The following is an 18,771-nucleotide window of genomic DNA, read 5'->3' as shown; positions in this document are numbered from 1 at the left end:
TGCACACTTTGGACATACACAGACAATTGCGCTACTACTTGGACAGAACAAAAACCAGCAGAAAGTCTGACCAACTATTTGTAGCTTACGCTGCTGGAATACAAGGAAAGGCAATTTCCAAACAAACCATTTCGAAATGGATTGGACACTGCATCAGATTCTGTTACTCTTTCCATGGAAAAGGTGTGTCAGCCAATATCAGGCCACACTCCACCAGAGCTATAGCCACCTCCACAGCCTAAGAGGGGTGGCTACAAAGGACATTCTAGAAGCTGCTACATGGAGCTCCGTGCATACATTTTCCAAACACTACAACCTGCCTTTATATTCCAGATACCGAGCAGGCTTTGCTTCGGCAGTCCTGCAGGGCATTTTAGCTACACCATCTTTATCTTCGATCCTACCACCCCCAGCTTGGCTATGGTATTCAACCCATATGTAAGGACTGCAGTTGCATTCTTGAAGGACATAGTACAGTTTTGTACCTACCATAAATGTAGATGTCCGATAGATATGCAACTGCAGTCACATTTTCCCTCCCTCCTACCCCTCTGTAATTTCTCCTTTTTGGGTCCACTTCCCTTTTTCAAAATAGCTGGGGAATTCTGTTATGGTGTATCTGTTTATTACTGTTGTGCATGTCTGGAATTTTTTATCCAGTCTCTAAATTTAGCCTTCCTTGGAGGGCACCTGGCATCTGGGGCAAGAAACACTGAAGAAGATGGTGTCGGCTGATGCTTTTATACCCCAGCCGCTCTGACGTCGGGGAAGAGGCGACATCAGCCGACGCCGGACCCAGACTTTGGAATCCAGCCGACCGAAGGGCTGCCTGAGGCAGGACAACCCATATGTAAGGACTGCAGTTGCATATCTATCGGACATCTACATTTATGGTAGGTACAAAACTGTACTTTTTGGTGTTGTGGAACATAGTAAGACAATTTTAAATATTTTTGGAATGTAAAACAAATGAAGATAAAACAAAGGTTACAGTGGTAAATCATGCACCCACATATGAATTGGTTTGGCAATACTCATACTTATGAGAACATGATAAGATGAAATATTTAGGTTTGTGGATTAAAAAGGATTCTGTTATGGCAGTTAAGGGTATGTGGGCAGGGGTTAAACAGACAATAATATAAAAACTGAGAAACTGAAAGCTCTTGATTATGCATATGTATAATAAGATGCAAACAGAAAAATATTTTTAACGCCTTTAATCTTATGTTCAGGTTAGGCATATTTTTTCAACCCAGAGAAGTTGCAGATGGCAGTTGGTAGAGGGTTAAAATAATTTATTGGAGGAGACAAGAGTTAAGTAGGATAAAGTTCATCATGAGATCACTATTACAGTAGCATAAAGCTGTATGGGACATAGATTAGATACAGATGCCTGTCCAGTATATTAAAACTTTTGGACACCTTCCTTATTCACCACAAGTCTACTCATGTTAGTTTAAAAAGGGTGTATGGGTGCCATAATTCAAAACTTCCTTGTTGTTGATTTGCTTAAACACCTCCGCCTATTGTCTCACTATCAAATTGATGGAACAGCTACACAGTGCATGCACAGCCTTTAATCAGGCTAACCTACATTACTACAGTTGGAAGTTCTGTACCACATGGTTCACTAATCGCTTATTGTCTTAACTATACTACTACCTAGCAGTGTAGATGTTAACTGTGGCCCTTATACCACCAACAATCATAAATTCCACTCCAGAAATCCCCTCCACAGAATCCCTAAAGGTAAATCCAATTCTTATTGAACGCCTGCTATTTAAATGACAAGGAGGTGAAATTTAAACTTTGGGCTGAATCCAGCCAATTGTATGTACAAAACTTAGTTCAGACTGCTGTCGGAGTAACTTTGAGCTTCTCCCCTGATTGTGTTTGCTTCCAGAGTCCTCTTTCTATAATGTGTTGGGGGTCTCGAGCATAGTTTTTGCTTAGCTGTATCTGTGATTGCTTTCGGCTGGGGTGTAATTTGTGTATAAACCTTAGTTCAAACAGCTGCTTGTGGTACTTTGATTTTCTCCCTGATTATGTTTTCTTCTTGAGTCCCCCTTTTTTAAAGTTTTGGGAGTCTCAAGCACAAATCATGTGAGACGATGTCTGTTTACAGTAGGCTGGGAGGGGTTTAATTTATGTACAGACCTTACTCCACGAGTACTGTTCCCCAGAGGTTAGATTATCCTTTGCAGGGCTTTCAGTGCCTTTCTTTCCCATGGTGTCTACCCTTGTCACTACTCCTTCAGCCAGTATTTATTATTGCGTGGTTTCTTGCAGAATGTCTCGTTTCCCACTAGTCTTCAGAATGTTTGTAGAAGCATATAGGAAATGTTATCATTACTAATTCCAGTAACAGTGATCAACTTTGTGTGGTTGAAGTCCTCCCCTGACCTTGGCAAGTTGGTTGTTTTCTTTTGGTGGAGAGAGGGATATAATTTATAGAACTGAATTTCCCAGTAGCTATTAAGATGTTGCACTACCAATCCAGTAATATTGCACCATGGTACATCTTGAGGCCCTGAGTTTCTATTTTGTAGGTTGCTGCCTATTTGTGATTATCTGATTGCCCTTTGATGATCTGGAACAAATCAAGCATCGACAGACTCCTCACTGAGGAGACCATAGTAGCAAGTGATATATATTTTTGATTACTTTACTTTATTTGCATTTGTGATCCAAGAATGTCCAACTGGGTCTAAAACCCTTTTTCAGTGGTGGCCAAAGGAGAAGCCCCATAGTACATACAAAAATAAATTAAGACAAAATCGGTATGAAAAGAAGAACGATAACAAAGCATAAAAAAGTTGTACTATTTACAAAAGATGAAAAACAGATATTATATAGATGATTAAGTAAGACAGTTAAAACTGCAGATGTAATTGTTAGGCAGTTAAAAAGTGCAGATTGTGGTATTTACAAAGGGTGAAATGACATTGCAAAGTCATCTTTAAGTAAAGAAATATACATGAATTGTTTTACATTACATTTTTTGGTCCCTTGCATCATCCTACGATCTTCCTACCCAGTGCTCCACATCCACGCCAGGACTACCAGCACTTTCAATCCACGTGGGCTTTCTCTGATTCTGCTGGGGCCAATTGCGGAATTTAAGGGCAACCTGGGGGATCTTGGCTGTCAATATTCTTCTAGGTTTTTTCTGATATACACTACATTACACTCCCCCCCCCCCCAGCACGGTATATGGTGATGCTTGAAGGACAGGTATACAGTGGGGTATTGTGGCATATCAACGTGTCACCATGGCAAAATCAACTACACCCTCTCATGCAGCATTGCCCAGCCTCTGTCAGGACACCCAAAAAAAATGCCTACCTTCTAGGGAATGGTCCCAACCTTCCCTCCCCTTCCACTCAGTTACCTAAGCCGCTAATCGAATCTGGTTTAAATGGGCTGTAGTCAGAACTTTATTCCTCTGCATTACCAGAGAAGTTTAATGTAAATTTATTGCTATCCATTTTCTCATATATGTAGAACTATGGGTAGTAAGAAAGCCTATCTGAACAGTGGACAGTAATGAAATGAATGCCCTGCAGACTAAGCTGTAGAAGTAACCAAGTTCAAGATATTAAGAATACTTGCATAGTAAAAGAGTTAGAGATATGTAAGTGAATAAGCTGCTAAAGTATTATCTGTAGCTAAATTTGTAATAATTATTAAAGCAGTAATCGACGACTGTGTGTCAGTATATCAAGATTTACCCATAGTTGGTGCGGTTTGATTAAACAAAGCCAACCATGGGTAGATCCCATACAACCAAACCACTACCACAAACTGCCTTAATACCTTTTAAGCACTTGTTTTCTGAGGACACACATCAGATATTAAAGGAGACAAGAAAATCTGCTACTAGAAAATAATATATTTACAAATGGAGAATGTTTTCTAGTTAATGCCAAAACAAGAACCAGGACCTTTTAAGGTTGGTGTTTCTCTGATTTACAGGAGTTGTGTGAAGTGCTCTCCTCTGTCTTCTCTATCAAGGTTAATTTGTTGCCATTTCAGCATGTCCTTCGCATGGAACCCCATGTTTAATGCAGCCTCATTTGAAAATGTTTTTGAATACAAAGCCTTATTTCTGTCTTGTAAAAATGAACTCTTGCTCCATTTGAGCTAACTTATGCTGACTTGAGGTTCTTGGCATAGAAGACAGTTTTGCTGATTATTTCTGACTTCTGCAAGAAAAGTACTTGTGTTGCAAGCTGTCATGGTGTAACAGCCTTATCCTGTTTTCCTCAAAGATAGGTTTTCCTTAAGAACTAGTCTTTCATTTATGCATCTTAAATCTCAGACATAAAATCTATGAGGGAGTTCCTTCTTCTCTTACTTTTTTGTCTTGGACTTTGTTTGGCAAGGACAACACAAGTTGGTATTGATGTTGAAGGCCTGAATGCACATATCAGGACAGACCGAGCAGGATTTGAGGACTGCCTGTATCCACATGGGTGGGAAAACAAGAATAAAGAAAAACAGACCATTCTAGACTTCTGTTTGGAAAATGGCTTGATGGTGGCCAACGCAAGGTTCAGCAAAAGACAGTCACAAGATCATGTAATCATGTAAAGGTGTGGCTAGCATGCAACTCTGGTATATTCCCTCCTAGTAAGGAAAGAGCATTAGGGTAGACTCAGCAGTTTATTTATTGACATTTGTTTACTGGGAAAGTCTGACTTAGTCATAACAGCCCATTTTTAGCAGAGGCTTGGGAACAAAAGCTCCATTTATCAGAGAAAAAAACATTTCAAAGACATTAAATAAAAACAACTGAAAATTGTACATTTCAAAAATCAACATATTGTAATGTATAGAGAGATAAAAATGTTACAAAGAGAACAGTGAGAAAAACAAAACACTATACAATTCTGAAGATCATCCTTTTGGCAATTCACAGTAGTAGTAAGTAAAAGTTATATGTTTAGTAATATCGTAACTATAACGTACGGAAGAGATTAGGATAGATTAGTATAACTGGGGAGGAGGTGATCGGAAAAGGGTATGTGAAGTGGTAGGTCAGGATAGCAAGGTGAAGATGAGGAAATAGTGATGGGCAGAGAATCTGTACAGACGGGTGGGTAAAAGTAGACAAGATTGAGGTTCATCCAGGTGTATAGCATGAGCAGAGCCATGAGTAATAGGTGGTCTTTCAGAAGATGCTTGAAGGAAGGAAGGTAAGTTAAAATTGTAATGAATAGAAGGCTATATCCAATTGCTTTTTGAGGTTTATATATGGTGAGCAATTGCAAAATAATTCCCAGTAATACCATTGACCCACAGTAATATAAACCACTGGTTGCCAAATCAGCTGCAGGTCAGTAGTCAAAGAAGGCTCTGTGGTCAATAGAGACAAAGTTGATGATTTAGAAGTTGTTTGGAGGAAAAGCACACAATTTCAAGGAAATACTCAGGGCTCTAGCTCCACAGGAAGAGGAGGAAATAGGTGATGTTTAAGTACAATGGCAGTACCTCAAAACCACATGTATGAGGACTAAAGAACCTATATGTGGCCAAGTCGAGTATGAAAGTAATGTACATAAAAAAACTGGTGGAGAGATGCAGAAGTCCAGGTTGTCATCAGAAGAAAGGAGTGCTTGAAAAAGTGGGAGATAGCAACCAGAAGGGACCATATGCAGTAGTGAAGAACATGGCATCAGAGGCGCACTACTAGCTTCTGGTAAGTAACTCAGTGGATGGCACAAAGAAACTATCGGGTTGCAAGACGAAGACAGAAGGATGAAGAGAGTCATCAGACACCGATGATAAGGGATGCCAGCAACAACCAGCTCACCAGACCACAGGGCATCCAACGCAAATGCAGGGAGTACTTCCAGTAGCTTTTGAATGATGAAAACCCCACAGAAGCTGTAGTGTCCCAGACAGCCTGTGATAAGAGAAAAGGAAGAGCCCACCCTAGTAAGAGCTCTAAGGAAAATTAAGTCAGGGAAAGCAGCAGGCTCAGAGGAGGTCATGGAAGATGCGATCCAAATGTTAGGTGAGTTACGGGAGAAATAGCTTTTGAGGGGTAGTCATAACATTGTGGAGAGAAAGGCATATCCCAGATTACTGGGCAGTAAGCATTCTAGTGCCAATGTAGAAGTAGAAACAGACATTCACAACTGTGGGTAAGTACAGAGGTATCAGACTCTGTCACATTGTATGAAAGAAAGTGTTACTGATAAACAAATATGCATAGTAGTAGAAATTAAGACATTAAAAAATAAATTAAGACAGGCGAATAATTCAGATTCAGGTCAGGATGCAGCATAAATGACCCAGTGTTTGCATTGAGACTGATAGTGGAGTAGAAGCTAGAGATGAGGAAAGAGAGGCCAAGTGGACATTCCTAGACTTGGTGAAAGCTTATGACAAGGTGCTAAGAAATCTGATTTGGGCAATCCTGTGATGATTCTAAGTCCCAGAAACATTGGTAGAATTACTGTAGGCTATGTGCAATGACCCAGTGACACAATTACTAACACTGTACAGACAGAAGGGGCTGCCAGTGGGAGTATGCATGTTTCAAAGTTCATCTCTGAACCCACTGCTTTTCATACTTGTGATGGACTGTATTAGCAAACATGTCAGAGAGGACAGATAAGGAAAGCTGCTGTATGCAGATTATGTGGCATTGCAGGCAAACTCTATGCAAGACCTTCAGCAAATGATAGGGGAATAGAATGCAAAGTGAAAGCATACAAGGTGAAGCTGAGTACAGATAAGAGGGCTTTGATGTCAGCATTTAGAGGAAATCAGAAGAAGCTGAAAAACTGAGAAGGAAAAATAGTGGAACAAATTTATAGAATGTCAGGGATGGTGTATGACAGAAAAATACCAAAAAAGCTGAAAGGTAAGCTGTACAAAACAGTGGTATGACCAGTGCTACTGCGTGGTATAGAAACCTGGACATTGAAGGCAGAGCAGTTGAGGAAGCTAGAGGTGGTAGGTTCATAGTTATGTACTAGGCCTCTGTAAGCCTAGCCATACAATCCAACCTAATTGTGTCTGTGTATCGTGGGTGGTTATTAGGAGGGGGTATGTTAGTTAGAAAGTTATTAGAAGTTATGTGGTGGGGGTTGTTAGGGTGATTCTGTCTGCCTCTGTTGTCAGAGACGTGGAGGCCAGACTCAAGGTGAATATCTGATTTCTCATCCATTGGTCAAGGTTACATTTAAATACTTTGCTTCACATGGATGGGGTGTCTGTTCCAGAGCTTGGGGATTCTCAGAGACCCATATCTGTCTCACCAACATGTTTTATGTCACAAACAAAATTTAAATCCTTGGATCAAGTTGTTCTGATGCTATTAGTTTTGTGTTGTGCAAAGTGCCCATCAGAGATGGATCAGAGGATGCATTTGTATGCTAGACATAGATGACCTCTCAGTAAACTGTAGGAGACATGGCATAAAGATAGCTTTTTAAGGCTGTCTGTATAGGACAATGTGCTTATACCCTGGATTCTGCTGTTAAGGAACCTTTGTGAGTATTCCAGCTGTTGCATATATCTGTTTAGATACATGCTAGAGGTGGCATTATACTTACAGATGAGTCTGGTAAGGGTCGATTAAAGTGGCAATATGACTTTCTTGCACACGGATGCCATGCCTATACCTAAGTTGGGTGACAAGAATGATTTTAATGTTACTTTGGCCTCAAGTTGGTCAAAGGTCAGATTACTGTCTATATTTGTTCCCGGATCCTTGACTACTGGTCAACTCATAGGTGTGTCTTAGCAATGGAGTAATTAGCTTGAGTGGCAGTCTTCCCAAAATGCACTATAATGCATTTCTTGACCTTGTGTTTTAGTCTTTGACTTTGGAAATAGTTTTTTTTTGTGTGCATTAGACCCTCTTGCAAGACGTTTGTGCCATCGGGAGATTCTGTGATAGCTCCCAATTTGCAGTCACCTGCAGTCAGTCAGCCAAAGGCTCTTGACTTTAGCTTTTGTCTCCAAGAAGTAGATGCCAAATAGGAGTGGTCTCAGCTTGCAACCTTGAGGTACACTGCTAGTGAACCGTCTCTTAGTGGAAGTGGTATAACCAGTCATAACGTCCTGTGTTCTATATGTGAGTCAGCTGGCAATCCTTCGAGTTATGTAGGAGTTTATACCTTGTTCAGTGAGTTTTCAACTGTACCAGAGTGGGGTGTGGTATTGAAGTCTTAAATAGATCCATGTTAAGCATTATTCACAGTTTTCCCCTCATCCACTGCCTTGGTGACCTTCTCAAAGAAGTCCACCAGGTTTAGTAGGTATGATCTTCCCTTGACTAAGCCATACTGGGTTGGGTCCAGTGTCTGAAGGTTGCTATGTCGTTGTTGATCATTTCCATGATAATTTTTTCCATGGCATTGCATATTAGAGTAGTCAGACTAATATGTCTGTATCTTCTGGGGTCTGTTGGTGGTCTAGCCTTGTGAAGTGGGATAGCTGTTGCAGTCTTCCATTGTTGTTGTACAAAGCCTGTTTTGATGCTTTATTGAAAAGTGACAAGTGGTCCTGAAAAGTCATGTTTCCAGGTATTAATGAGGCATCCCTGGATATTGTCATGGCTCATTGAGGCTATGTATTTAGCCTTAGTGAGCTAAGAAGCAAGACCTGATCTCTGGTAATAGTTGTGAGGGTTATGCTAGTTGATATTTCATGGAGGGAGGGGGGAAGAGTTGGGGGTGAAGTCTGAGCTGAATTTGTCGGCCAGCAAATTTGCTGTGTCGCTCTGCTCAATGAAGATGGCTCCATTGACCACTAGTTTGACACACTGATGTGTGCTGCATTTGAGATTTTGGACATATCTGTAGAAAGCCTTGTGGAGATCTTTAGCCTTTGAGGTTATCTCGACCTTGTAATTGGCCTTGTTTGAAGTAGTCGTCTTAGTTTCACGTATAGTTTAATTAGTGAGCTGCTATCATTATGTCTTGTTGCTCTTCCAGATTTTAGCCATGACTTTTTTTTCCTTTTGTTATATACCTTATTAAAGTTAAGATTTAACCAATGTGCTTTGTTTTTAGACTATTTTGTTTTGGTCTTCCTTCTAGTAGATGCAGCAGCCTCTCTGTGCAGCCTTTTACATGGTTGTACAGGGTCTCTGTAAGCAATTCTGCATAGGTTGCGGTCAACTTGGGGTGGGGCAGGGCATCGAATTTTGACAAACTATCACTGTGAAATTATTCCTAACTGTTATATAGTTTGCTGTATTTACACAGTTGATTTTTAATTTGAAGTAGACAGGTTTGTGGTCTGGCATCACAACTGAGGATGCGACAGTTGGGGGGGGGGGTTAGTGCAGTCTCATATTGGTGAGTACCAGGTCCAGTATGTTTAAATCTCTGATGGGTGTCTGCACTAAATTGAAAAATGTATTTGTGTTGTTAAAGTCCAGCAATCATTGTACCTGCAAGTATGAGGCAGTGTATGTTTCCCAGTCTGTAGAGGGTAGTTAGTCTCCCATGAATAGGACATTTGGTTTAATGGTGGGAGTCTCCAGCAGGTCTTGGTATGAGATATGGGATTCTAGGAACATAGAGGCTGACTTAGTTTGCTAAGACATGGTATGCAAGTTTGTGTTGATTTGTATGTGAATAAATTCCAGAGCATTGTCCTGTTTGACTAATGTAGAATTATGCTTGTGGCTAATATAGATTGAGACTCCTCCATGTTTTGTCTCTGTATGTGCAGCTCATAGTCTAAATGTGTGGGAGGCACTAAAGCTTTTCCCTGGCCAGAGTACATTCTACAGATTTAAACCATGTCTTAGTAATGAGACAGATGTTTATATTCTCCTGAGTGAGGAGGGCTTAGCTTGTAGGTTGCGAAGTTCCTTGTTTACGCTCCTAGCATTGAGATGTAACACTTTCAGATTTCTTTGGGTTTTATTTGCTGTGTTAGCAGGTTGTTTAGCCAATATTTGGAAGCTTAGACTGGACAGGCACTGACCATCCTTTGCAAAGCAATGTGGTGGTCTGTTGGCCATGTTCTCCCAGTATGACAAATATTGAATCCCCCTGGAAAGTCACCAGTAACTATGCCAATTATTGAAGTCAGTCATCTTTTGTTCCTACTGTGTGGTGGAGATGAAGTGCCCAAGACAGGTGGTTGGATGTCCATTGTGGGTAGATGATGAAATGAGGACATCAGTCCTTGCTTCACTTGAAGAAGGTCAAAAAGAATTGGTTGCAGTGGTTGGACACATTTGTATGAAAGCAGAAGTCAATCTGGTGATCAAGACTCTAGTCTGGTATGACTGTGAAAGAAGGGAGGAGACTGGCATTGAATCGAGCGGGATGGTGACAGTTGACATAACACCTTGTCTCCATGTAGAAAATTGGGAAAAAAAAGTGTTGATGCTAATGATTTCAATTTTGCAATAGTTGCGGTACATATTTTTGCTGTTGCATCGTATCATACGAACCTTGTGGTCAGTAGAACTATAGCTCACCCACAAGATTTTCAATCAGTTCCTCAAAGGAGTTTTGTACCTTCACCCTCCTTTGAAAACAAATCTGCATTTTAGGACTTGAACTTACTTCACGAACGATAGACGTCTGTGTTGTTTGCGCAAGCTGGCAGGTGTTTCACTTACCTAAAAGGCACTCTATGGTGGCCACTATCTATATATAAAGGCTGTTAGTGTTGCAGACTATTTTAGCAAACACTGCTTGATCACTCGGAAGGGTTGGGCCATCCCTCTTTCCTTCTAAAAGGAAAGGTAGTTTGAGCTGCCATTAAACAGATTTATTCACCTGTTCATTTTCTTTGCAGAGGCAGAATTCAGGGGAGATTGAGCATTTCATACTTTCCTTACATCATCAGGTACTGCTTTATCAAAGAAGGTGAGTGAGGTCAGCAGAGGACCACCTTTCCTTCTTCTTGTTTGACCTTATAAAGGAGGACTGTGCTTTGGCTAAGTAAACCTTATCCATATTGATTGATAAATGCATCTTATTTTACTGTTGGATGGTCCCCTGAGCAATATAGTAAAAACTACTTTCCACCAGATATGTGGCCGCTTTTAGTGCTTGTTTCAAGAATCTGTCCATTGTGGTCTTGTGTTTCTTTGCCAGTTGGTTAGCAGTTAACAGTTTAATCAGACACTGCTTGGACTTGATTTGAGAAATCTGGCCTCCTTTAGCACCATGGTGCTACAGAACGGTGCTTTGTGAGCCCTTGCTTTGTCAGGCACTGTGGCTGCATTCTCTTTGGAAGGCATTTTTATTGTACTGTTTCAGATTCTTCCCATCTTCTATCCAGTGAAAAAGGTTCCTTGGAGTAAGCTGTAGTTGAAATGCAAGTATTTACTCTGTCATTTGATCTTTGAGAGGGCCATGTTCATTTGATACTTAATACCTTCCCAACATCCCCTTGACTTGGATGGCCCATACATCCAGTGGTGTGGCTGAATGCCATTGCAAATGTAATTTGTTTTTGTGGGTTATATTGTTATTTTTAAAGGCATACTTGCTGAATTTGGTTGGGGTCAGACTTTAAGGGGCTTAGTTCTATGCTTGGCTCCTTTATTAGCGTTATATTTCCCAGCAGAGGGATTATGCACTCTCAAGTGCAGCAGACATCGATGGATGAACTTTGCACCAAGAGATGGATCTCAAAAGAAGGAATCCTAGCAGACTACCATTGCAAAGAGATAAGGTTAATAAAGGTCATGATGCACACCAGTGGTTACCCAGTAATCCTTGATGGCAGCATCAAAAGTCAGGATTCATCAATATTTTTAGTCAAACAAATAACTTTTATTGTGTACAAATAACAATTCCAAACAAATGTGTTAACATTTGAGTAATTTTAAACACCAGGGTCACAGATCATATATGCAGCAAATTATGGGATACATATACTCTTAAAATGACAGTTACGTGCATTAAACATAAAGTTGCAATGTTTATGGGACATGTTCTGCTTGCAGTATTCATACAGATACTGTCGCAGCATAGTAATCGGATATTTTGCTTCTGGAGACTAAGAGCACTCTCCTTATTTTATGTTGCAGGTTATTTAGGAGAATTTTGTGATTAGTTCTTAAGACTTAGCCTGATCCAGTATTGCTTGAATATCTTTGTTTATCCTACATTGCATGGTGAACATGCAGTCTGGTAATGCACTATAGATTTTAACACCAGTATGAAAAAGGACACATTTTTTACATTGTGTCTATTGAAGGTCTGGAACAAACTGCTTTTGTATGTACTTCAATGCATAGTTTGGGATGAATTAAAAAAAAAAAAACAGTTATACAGCTACAGAGGAAATTAAAAATGCAACGAGTCTGACAGCTTCCAGGCATGTAATTGAAGTGTGAAAAATGTGATCTGATATTGTTAATCCTCGTTGATTCCTTACACATGGGTATCGGTTCCGACCTCGGAACCGAGTCGGCCATTTTCCAAGCTCACATCAGCTACAAACTCTCGAACTAGACACTTACCCCTAATCTCCCTCTTCCTGTTACCTCAGATTACGTTTGTCGCGTTGCCATTTGGTCATGTCAAGCTGCTTCTCTTGAGCTAAGTATAGTTATTTGTTGTCAGAATAGTCATCTGTATAAATTTTCTGTCAGAAAAGTTTCTATTTTGTTGTCTTACCCTATTGCATGTAGCGACCATATTTTCTTGAGTTTTCCTCTCTTCTCTCTACACTTTTTACCGTGGGGTATTTCATCCCTACCATCGTTGGTAATCTTCCTTTCTTCATACCTTCGGGTATTCCTTTGTGCCATTGCTGGTACCCTTCCTACTATCCCTTTTTTCTATTATGGCAGATAAGAAAGGTAGTCCGGGTTTTAAAAGGTGTTCTGATTGTGGACACACATTACCTACATCTGATGCACACTCTGTGTGTGTTTATTGCTTGGGGCCGTCCCATTTATCTGTTGACCCACCCTGTACTATCTGTGAAAATTTTTCTAACAGAACCTTATTAGAAAGGAAAAATAAGGTGTTGTTGAAGGGACTTCTTACATCTCCCTTTTCAGAGGCTATTTCTGGGTCGGAGGCTTCAACCCCTCCTAGAGCCCATAAGAAAATTTTGGCTATTCCTACTAAGGCTAAGTCTTTGCCTTCGTCCCCGGCTGGGGACTCCCGCCAACCAAAACCTAAAAAGGCTAAAGTTTCCACTCCGGAGCTCACTCAGTCAGCCCCTGTGCTTTCAGTGCCTAGACTTTCGGCACCGAGGTCTTCGGCTCCTTTAGTGATCTCGGCTCCGTCTTCTCCTGCAGCCTTCACTATATCTGCACCGAGGGGCTCCTTCAGTGATATCCTCAAAATCCTTAAACAGAGAAGTGACTGGCAGCCCTCTAATCCTACTTCTTAGGAGTCTGTGTTCCTGCAGGCTTTTTGCGCCCGGCCCCCTACCTCCTGGGTTACTCCACCTGCCGATGAATTTGTCCGGCTCATCGTGCAGCGTACGTGGAAGGCTCCTGACACCGTCGAGGCTATTCCCCGGAGGCCAGATAAGATTTTGTCCCCTCCTGCTACAGATCCCCATTGGTCAAAAGGTCTTCCTGTGGATGCTTTGGTGGTGGCGGCTGCAACAAAAAAGGATCTGGCAGAAGAAGAAAGCCAGACTGTCCATCCGCCTAACAAAGAGTCCCGGGCCCTGGACAGGATAGGGAAGTGCACCTTTGCATCAGCTACCTTTACTATCAGGTCCCCGAATTATATGGCACACTCTACCAGGCTTCAAAGGCATCTGATTTCCAAGCTCTCTGAAACCTTGGCTGGTGCCTTGTCTGATGAGGTCCGTGACAAAGTGGCCTCTCAGCTGGCCACCATTGAGTCAATATCTAACTCCTCTATGCGACTGATATGTCATGCATCAGAAAGAGCAGCTAGAGAGGTGGGTTCAGCTGCGGTCTTGAGACGACATGTCTGGATGCACTTGTGCAATTTTGCGGAACCCTTTAAGGCTTCCTTTCTTAATGCTCCCAGTGAGGCCTCTTCTTTGTTTGGACCAAAGTTAAAAGCACACTGGCCAGATGTGAACAGGACGGTAAGATCCTTTCTGCCGTAGGTGTCCGTTAATATTCCCCTCAATGTGCTTTCTCCTGAAACCAAAAGAGTGGGAAGATATGGTTCAAGAAATTCTCAGGGTCCTTTCTGTGACACACAGGCCGAGTTCTCCCATAGAGGCAGAGGGGGAAACTCAGTGAAGACGCTCCTTTCAGAGCAGAGGGGGTCCGCATAACCAGGGTTCCAAGGACTCTTTCCCTGGCCAATCCTACCAGCGCTTCTGAAGAGCGGCCCACCTCCTTTCCTCTGGAAGTAGTTGGGGGTTGTTTCTCCTTGTACCCATCTGCCTGGCTAACCATCACCACCGATTCCTGGGTACAAAGGATTATAACCAGAGGTTATCATATCCCCTTCAGTCTTTGTCCTGTCCCTTCAAAAAACCTTCCCGACGTTCCACCCAGTCAAAGGGAAGAAGCAGCACTAGAGATAGAAAAGCTGCTAAGAAAGAGAATCATCCATATAGTCCCTCCAGACCAGATAGGATCCGCATTCTACTCTAGACTATTTTTGGTGCCAAGGAAAATGGGGGACTGGAGACCAATTTTGGATCTCAGTGTATTGAACAAGTTTGTGAGAGTACAAAAATTCCAGATGGTCACAATACAGTCTATCCTCCCGCTTTTGGAAAAAGACGATTGGATGTACTCGATAGATCTTCAAGATGCGTACTTCCACATAAAAGTGGACAGGCCAAGAAGATTTTTGCCCTTCCATGTGGGAACCAGTCACTTCCAGTTCAGAGTACTGCCCTTTGGACTCTCTACAGCCCCCAGAGCATTCACAAAGTGCATGGCAGTCGTCACAGCTCACTTGCGAAGGATTCCAGGTGTTTCCATACCTAGACGACTGGCTCATTTCCGCCCCCACCAGACATCTACTGGAAGAAGCCCTGGCATACTCTCTCCTCACTGCACAAAGGCTAGGCATAACCATAAACTGGCAAAAATCCAACCTCACCCCATCTCAGTGGACAGAATTCATAGGGGTTATCTTTGATACAAAGAACTGCAGAGCTGCCATTCCAGAGCACAGGATTTTAAGGATAAAGCAACAACTGATTTCAGGTCCTTTCAAGGGAGAAATCCACAGCTCACTCTGTCCTACAGCTGTTGGGTTCCATGGCAGCCTCCATCACCATTGTCCCCCTGGCCAGGTTTCATATGAGGCTTCTACAATGGTTACTGCTCACCCAATGGTATCATTTTCATCATCCTCTTTCAGCCAAGATTTGAGTAACCCACAGGTGCAAACAGGATTTAAATTGGTGGATGACACACAATCTGTTACAATGGTCTCACCCCTTCTCCCCCCAGCAACCCAAGGCCACAGTGACCACGGACGCCTCCCTGATGGGGTGGGAGGGCTATGTCAGGGACAGACAGTGCAAGGCACTTGGTCCAAACTGGAGGCCCAACTGCATATAAATGTTCTAGAGCTGAAGGCGGTGCTTTTGGTGTTGGAAGCATTCCACCCCCTGCTGCCATCTGGGACGATTGTGATTCAATCAGACAATATGGCGGTGGTCTGGTACATCAACAAACAAGGAACCACCAAATCTTTACCCCCTTTGTCGGGAGGCCATGAGGATTATGGCATTGGGCGATGGCTACCATTCGTTTTCTTCTAGCAACGCACATTCCTGGGAGTTCCAACGTGATAGCAGACAGACTCAGCAGGTGCATTCTACAATCTCATGAGTGGTCCCTGAATCCCTTGATAGCAGCGGAGATCTTCCACCGCTGGGGCCGTCCTTGCTGCGACCACTTTGCATCCCCGACCAACTACAAATGCAGCAACTACTTCGTCCTGATTCCCCCTCCGGGACAGTCACCCAGTGATGCTCTAGTCCACGATTGGCCCTCGGGTCTTCTTTATGCATTTCCACCTTTTCCCCTCATTCCCCAGTTTCTGAAGAAAGCCCGTCGGTTGAAGAGCAAGGTGATCCTCATAGCACCATATTGGCCTCGGCAGATTTGGTACCTCTTCCTTTGGCCTTGCCTACTAGATCAACCATGGATTCTCTATCCATCCCAGGAGTTGATCTCACATCCACAGAACCTGATTCATCCCAGCTTGAACAGCCTGAAGCTCACTGCTTGGCTACTCCAATTCCCTTGATTGCCAGGTAGAATGATCTTTCTTTACCAGTACGTGACATTCTCTTTGCATCTCATAAGTCTTCCACTAGAATTACTTATCTAAGCAAGTGGAAAAGATTTACCTGTTGGCTGAAAGATAAACAAGTAGTTTTCCAATCAGGGCCGTCGGCCTCTACCATTAGAGTTAATTTGGCTGCAATTTCTAATTTCCATGAGGGTGCAAAGATTCCTCTCTTATGTCTCACAAATTGTGCAAGACCTTCATAAAAGGTGCAAATCATCTGAAGCCACCTTTTAGAGAACCTATTCAACCATGGGATCTATCATTAGTTCTACAAGCTCTGACAGTGCCACCCTTCGAACCAGCTTCTTCTTGCGACCTCAAGTATTTGTCATGGAAAACCTTGTTTTTCGTCGCCATTACTTCTGCCAGACGTATCTCTGAGCTTCAAGCTTTATGTATCAAGAGTCCATACTTGATTTTTGATAGAGAATAGTGTCTTTGAGAACTAATCCTTCATTTCTGCCCAAAGTGATCTCTGAAATGTCTTTTAAACCATTGAATTGCCAGTTTTTTTTCCCAATCATTCAAACAGAGGAGAGTATTGCCTACATACCTTAGATATCCACAGGCATATCCATTTTTGCTTAAACAGGACTAGGTCCTTCCTTAATTCTGACCAGTTATTTTTGGCCTATTCTGGGCCTAGATTAGGATATGCTGTTGCTAAGGTCACATTAGCTAGATGGTCGAAGGACTGTGTGACCTTCATTTATACACAACGTAATATCCTAATGCCTATTACCATGAAGACTCATTCCACAAGGTCGGTGACAACTTCTGCTGCCTTCCATGCCAGAGCTTCTTTACATGACATCTGTGCAGCTGCAACTTGGGCTATGCCTCATACCTTCACCAATCATTACAAGTTGGATTTGGCCTCCAGGGGAAGAGCATCTTCTGGTTTTATGGTGCTCAGGAATGTCCTTCCATGAGAGCCTCCCAGGAATAGCTGAGGACTCTGTCCCATGTGTATGGAATGAACGAGGATTAACAGCATCAGATAAAGAAGTTATGTCTTACCATAATGTTCCATCTGTATTGTTGATCCTCGTTCAAGTCATTACGACCCTCCCTTCTTCCCACTCCTGTGGCTTCTAGTGGATCTCACCATCCGGTTCTCTTAGGTAATTTGACCAGAGGTAGCCTCTACCTTCCTTTGACTTGCAAACTCAATCTGAGGTAACGGAGAGGGGGATTGTGGGTAAGAGTGTAGCTCGAGAGTTTGTAGCTGACGCGAGCTTGGAAAATGGCCGTAATGACTGAACAAGGATCAACAATACAGATGGAACGTTATGGTAAGACGTAACTTCTTTTTTTTCTCTTTCAGTCTGCTGCATTGAAGAGTTTAGATAGAGGTGTACCACATTTATTAGGCATTCATAAGGAAGCATGGAATTTTAAGTATAAATGAAAATAATTTGTTAACATTTACATTGTTTAGCAGCTTTCTGTTTAGTATAAAAGAAAATAATTTGTTAACATTTACATTGTTTAGCAGCTTTCTGTTTGTCCTGAATAGTTGTTCTTTAGGTATATTTGTGCTGGAGAACTTCATTGTTTATTACTGATTTGTTTAAATAATTATTGCTTTACATTTATTCATGCATGCACATTTTCACATCTTACAGGGAAAACCCACTGTTTACTTTAGTGGAAGATGAAAAGTGAAAAGAAATGGCAAATTGCTAAACTCAGGAAAATAAATTTTTTTTCCAATGTTTCTTTCCAGCTGGAAAATCTGATGCTCGACAAAGATGGGCATATTAAGATCACAGACTTTGGACTTTGCAAAGAAGGAATTTCTGATGGTGCCACCATGAAAACTTTCTGTGGGACACCCGAGTATTTGGCACCTGAGGTAAGCATTTTGATTTTTTTCAGACATGTCAGTTATTACAAAAAATATGAGTTGTACTTTTCATTCTGTGCAACTTATTCATACAATCTCTAGCTGAGTTAATTTATAAAACTGTGTTTTTAAGCTATATTTCACCATTCTCCACCTGTCTCATAACCAACGAAGGAAAGAATTAGTTTTCCTGCCTCCTGATCTTACAAGTTTTTTGAATTTATTTTCTTGCCTTTTTTTCTTTCCAGTCAGTTATACTGCATGATGGCCTTAATGGTATTGTTGAAGTTGATGGCACTGCATGTCTTTCTCCTTTTACGTCATGTAGATTTTTGTATTGGAAATGAGAAGGTTTTTGCATTACTTTTTTGTCACCATTAGAATGTTCGCTTCAGCTGTTAAGGCCATCATGAAGTACTCTTCCACTTTTGCAGTCTGGATGGATGAATACCTTGCGTTTTCTATCTTTGAGCAATGGTGTGTATTGTAGTTATTGAAATGTGTATCATGTTGTATTATGCTACTTATTGTCAATTCTTTCTTGGATACTTATAAACAGCCTTTGTGGGTTAATGTGAGGGAGGCATTTGTAGTGAATTCAGAAAGTGATGTCTACATAACTGATCATGAAAATTGTGTGCAGAGAGTAGCTTGAGATGACCTCTTCTAATATTCCAGCAAGATCTGTACAATTGCATTTCTATAGTTTTCTTA

At 41.7% G+C, this 18,771-nt stretch overlaps 1 protein-coding gene across 1 annotated transcript in view; it reads left to right on the top strand.

The window, feature by feature from the left end:
* Positions 1–18,771, top strand: part of AKT2 (AKT serine/threonine kinase 2) — a 1,641,635-nt gene that overhangs the window by 744,767 nt on the left and 878,097 nt on the right. Inside the window, exon 8 of the mRNA XM_044062375.1 lies at positions 17,938–18,066. Coding sequence (XP_043918310.1) covers positions 17,938–18,066 — 129 coding nt within the window. The remainder of the gene's footprint in view (positions 1–17,937; positions 18,067–18,771) is intronic.

Source organism: Protopterus annectens, chromosome 1.part0 (genome assembly GCF_019279795.1).
Source record: "Protopterus annectens isolate FY-2018-M chromosome 1.part0, PAN1.0, whole genome shotgun sequence".
NCBI classification, from domain to species: Eukaryota; Metazoa; Chordata; order Ceratodontiformes; family Protopteridae; genus Protopterus; species Protopterus annectens.
The sequence above is the reverse complement of the archived record's forward strand: the minus strand, read 5'-3'. Positions and strand labels throughout refer to the sequence as shown.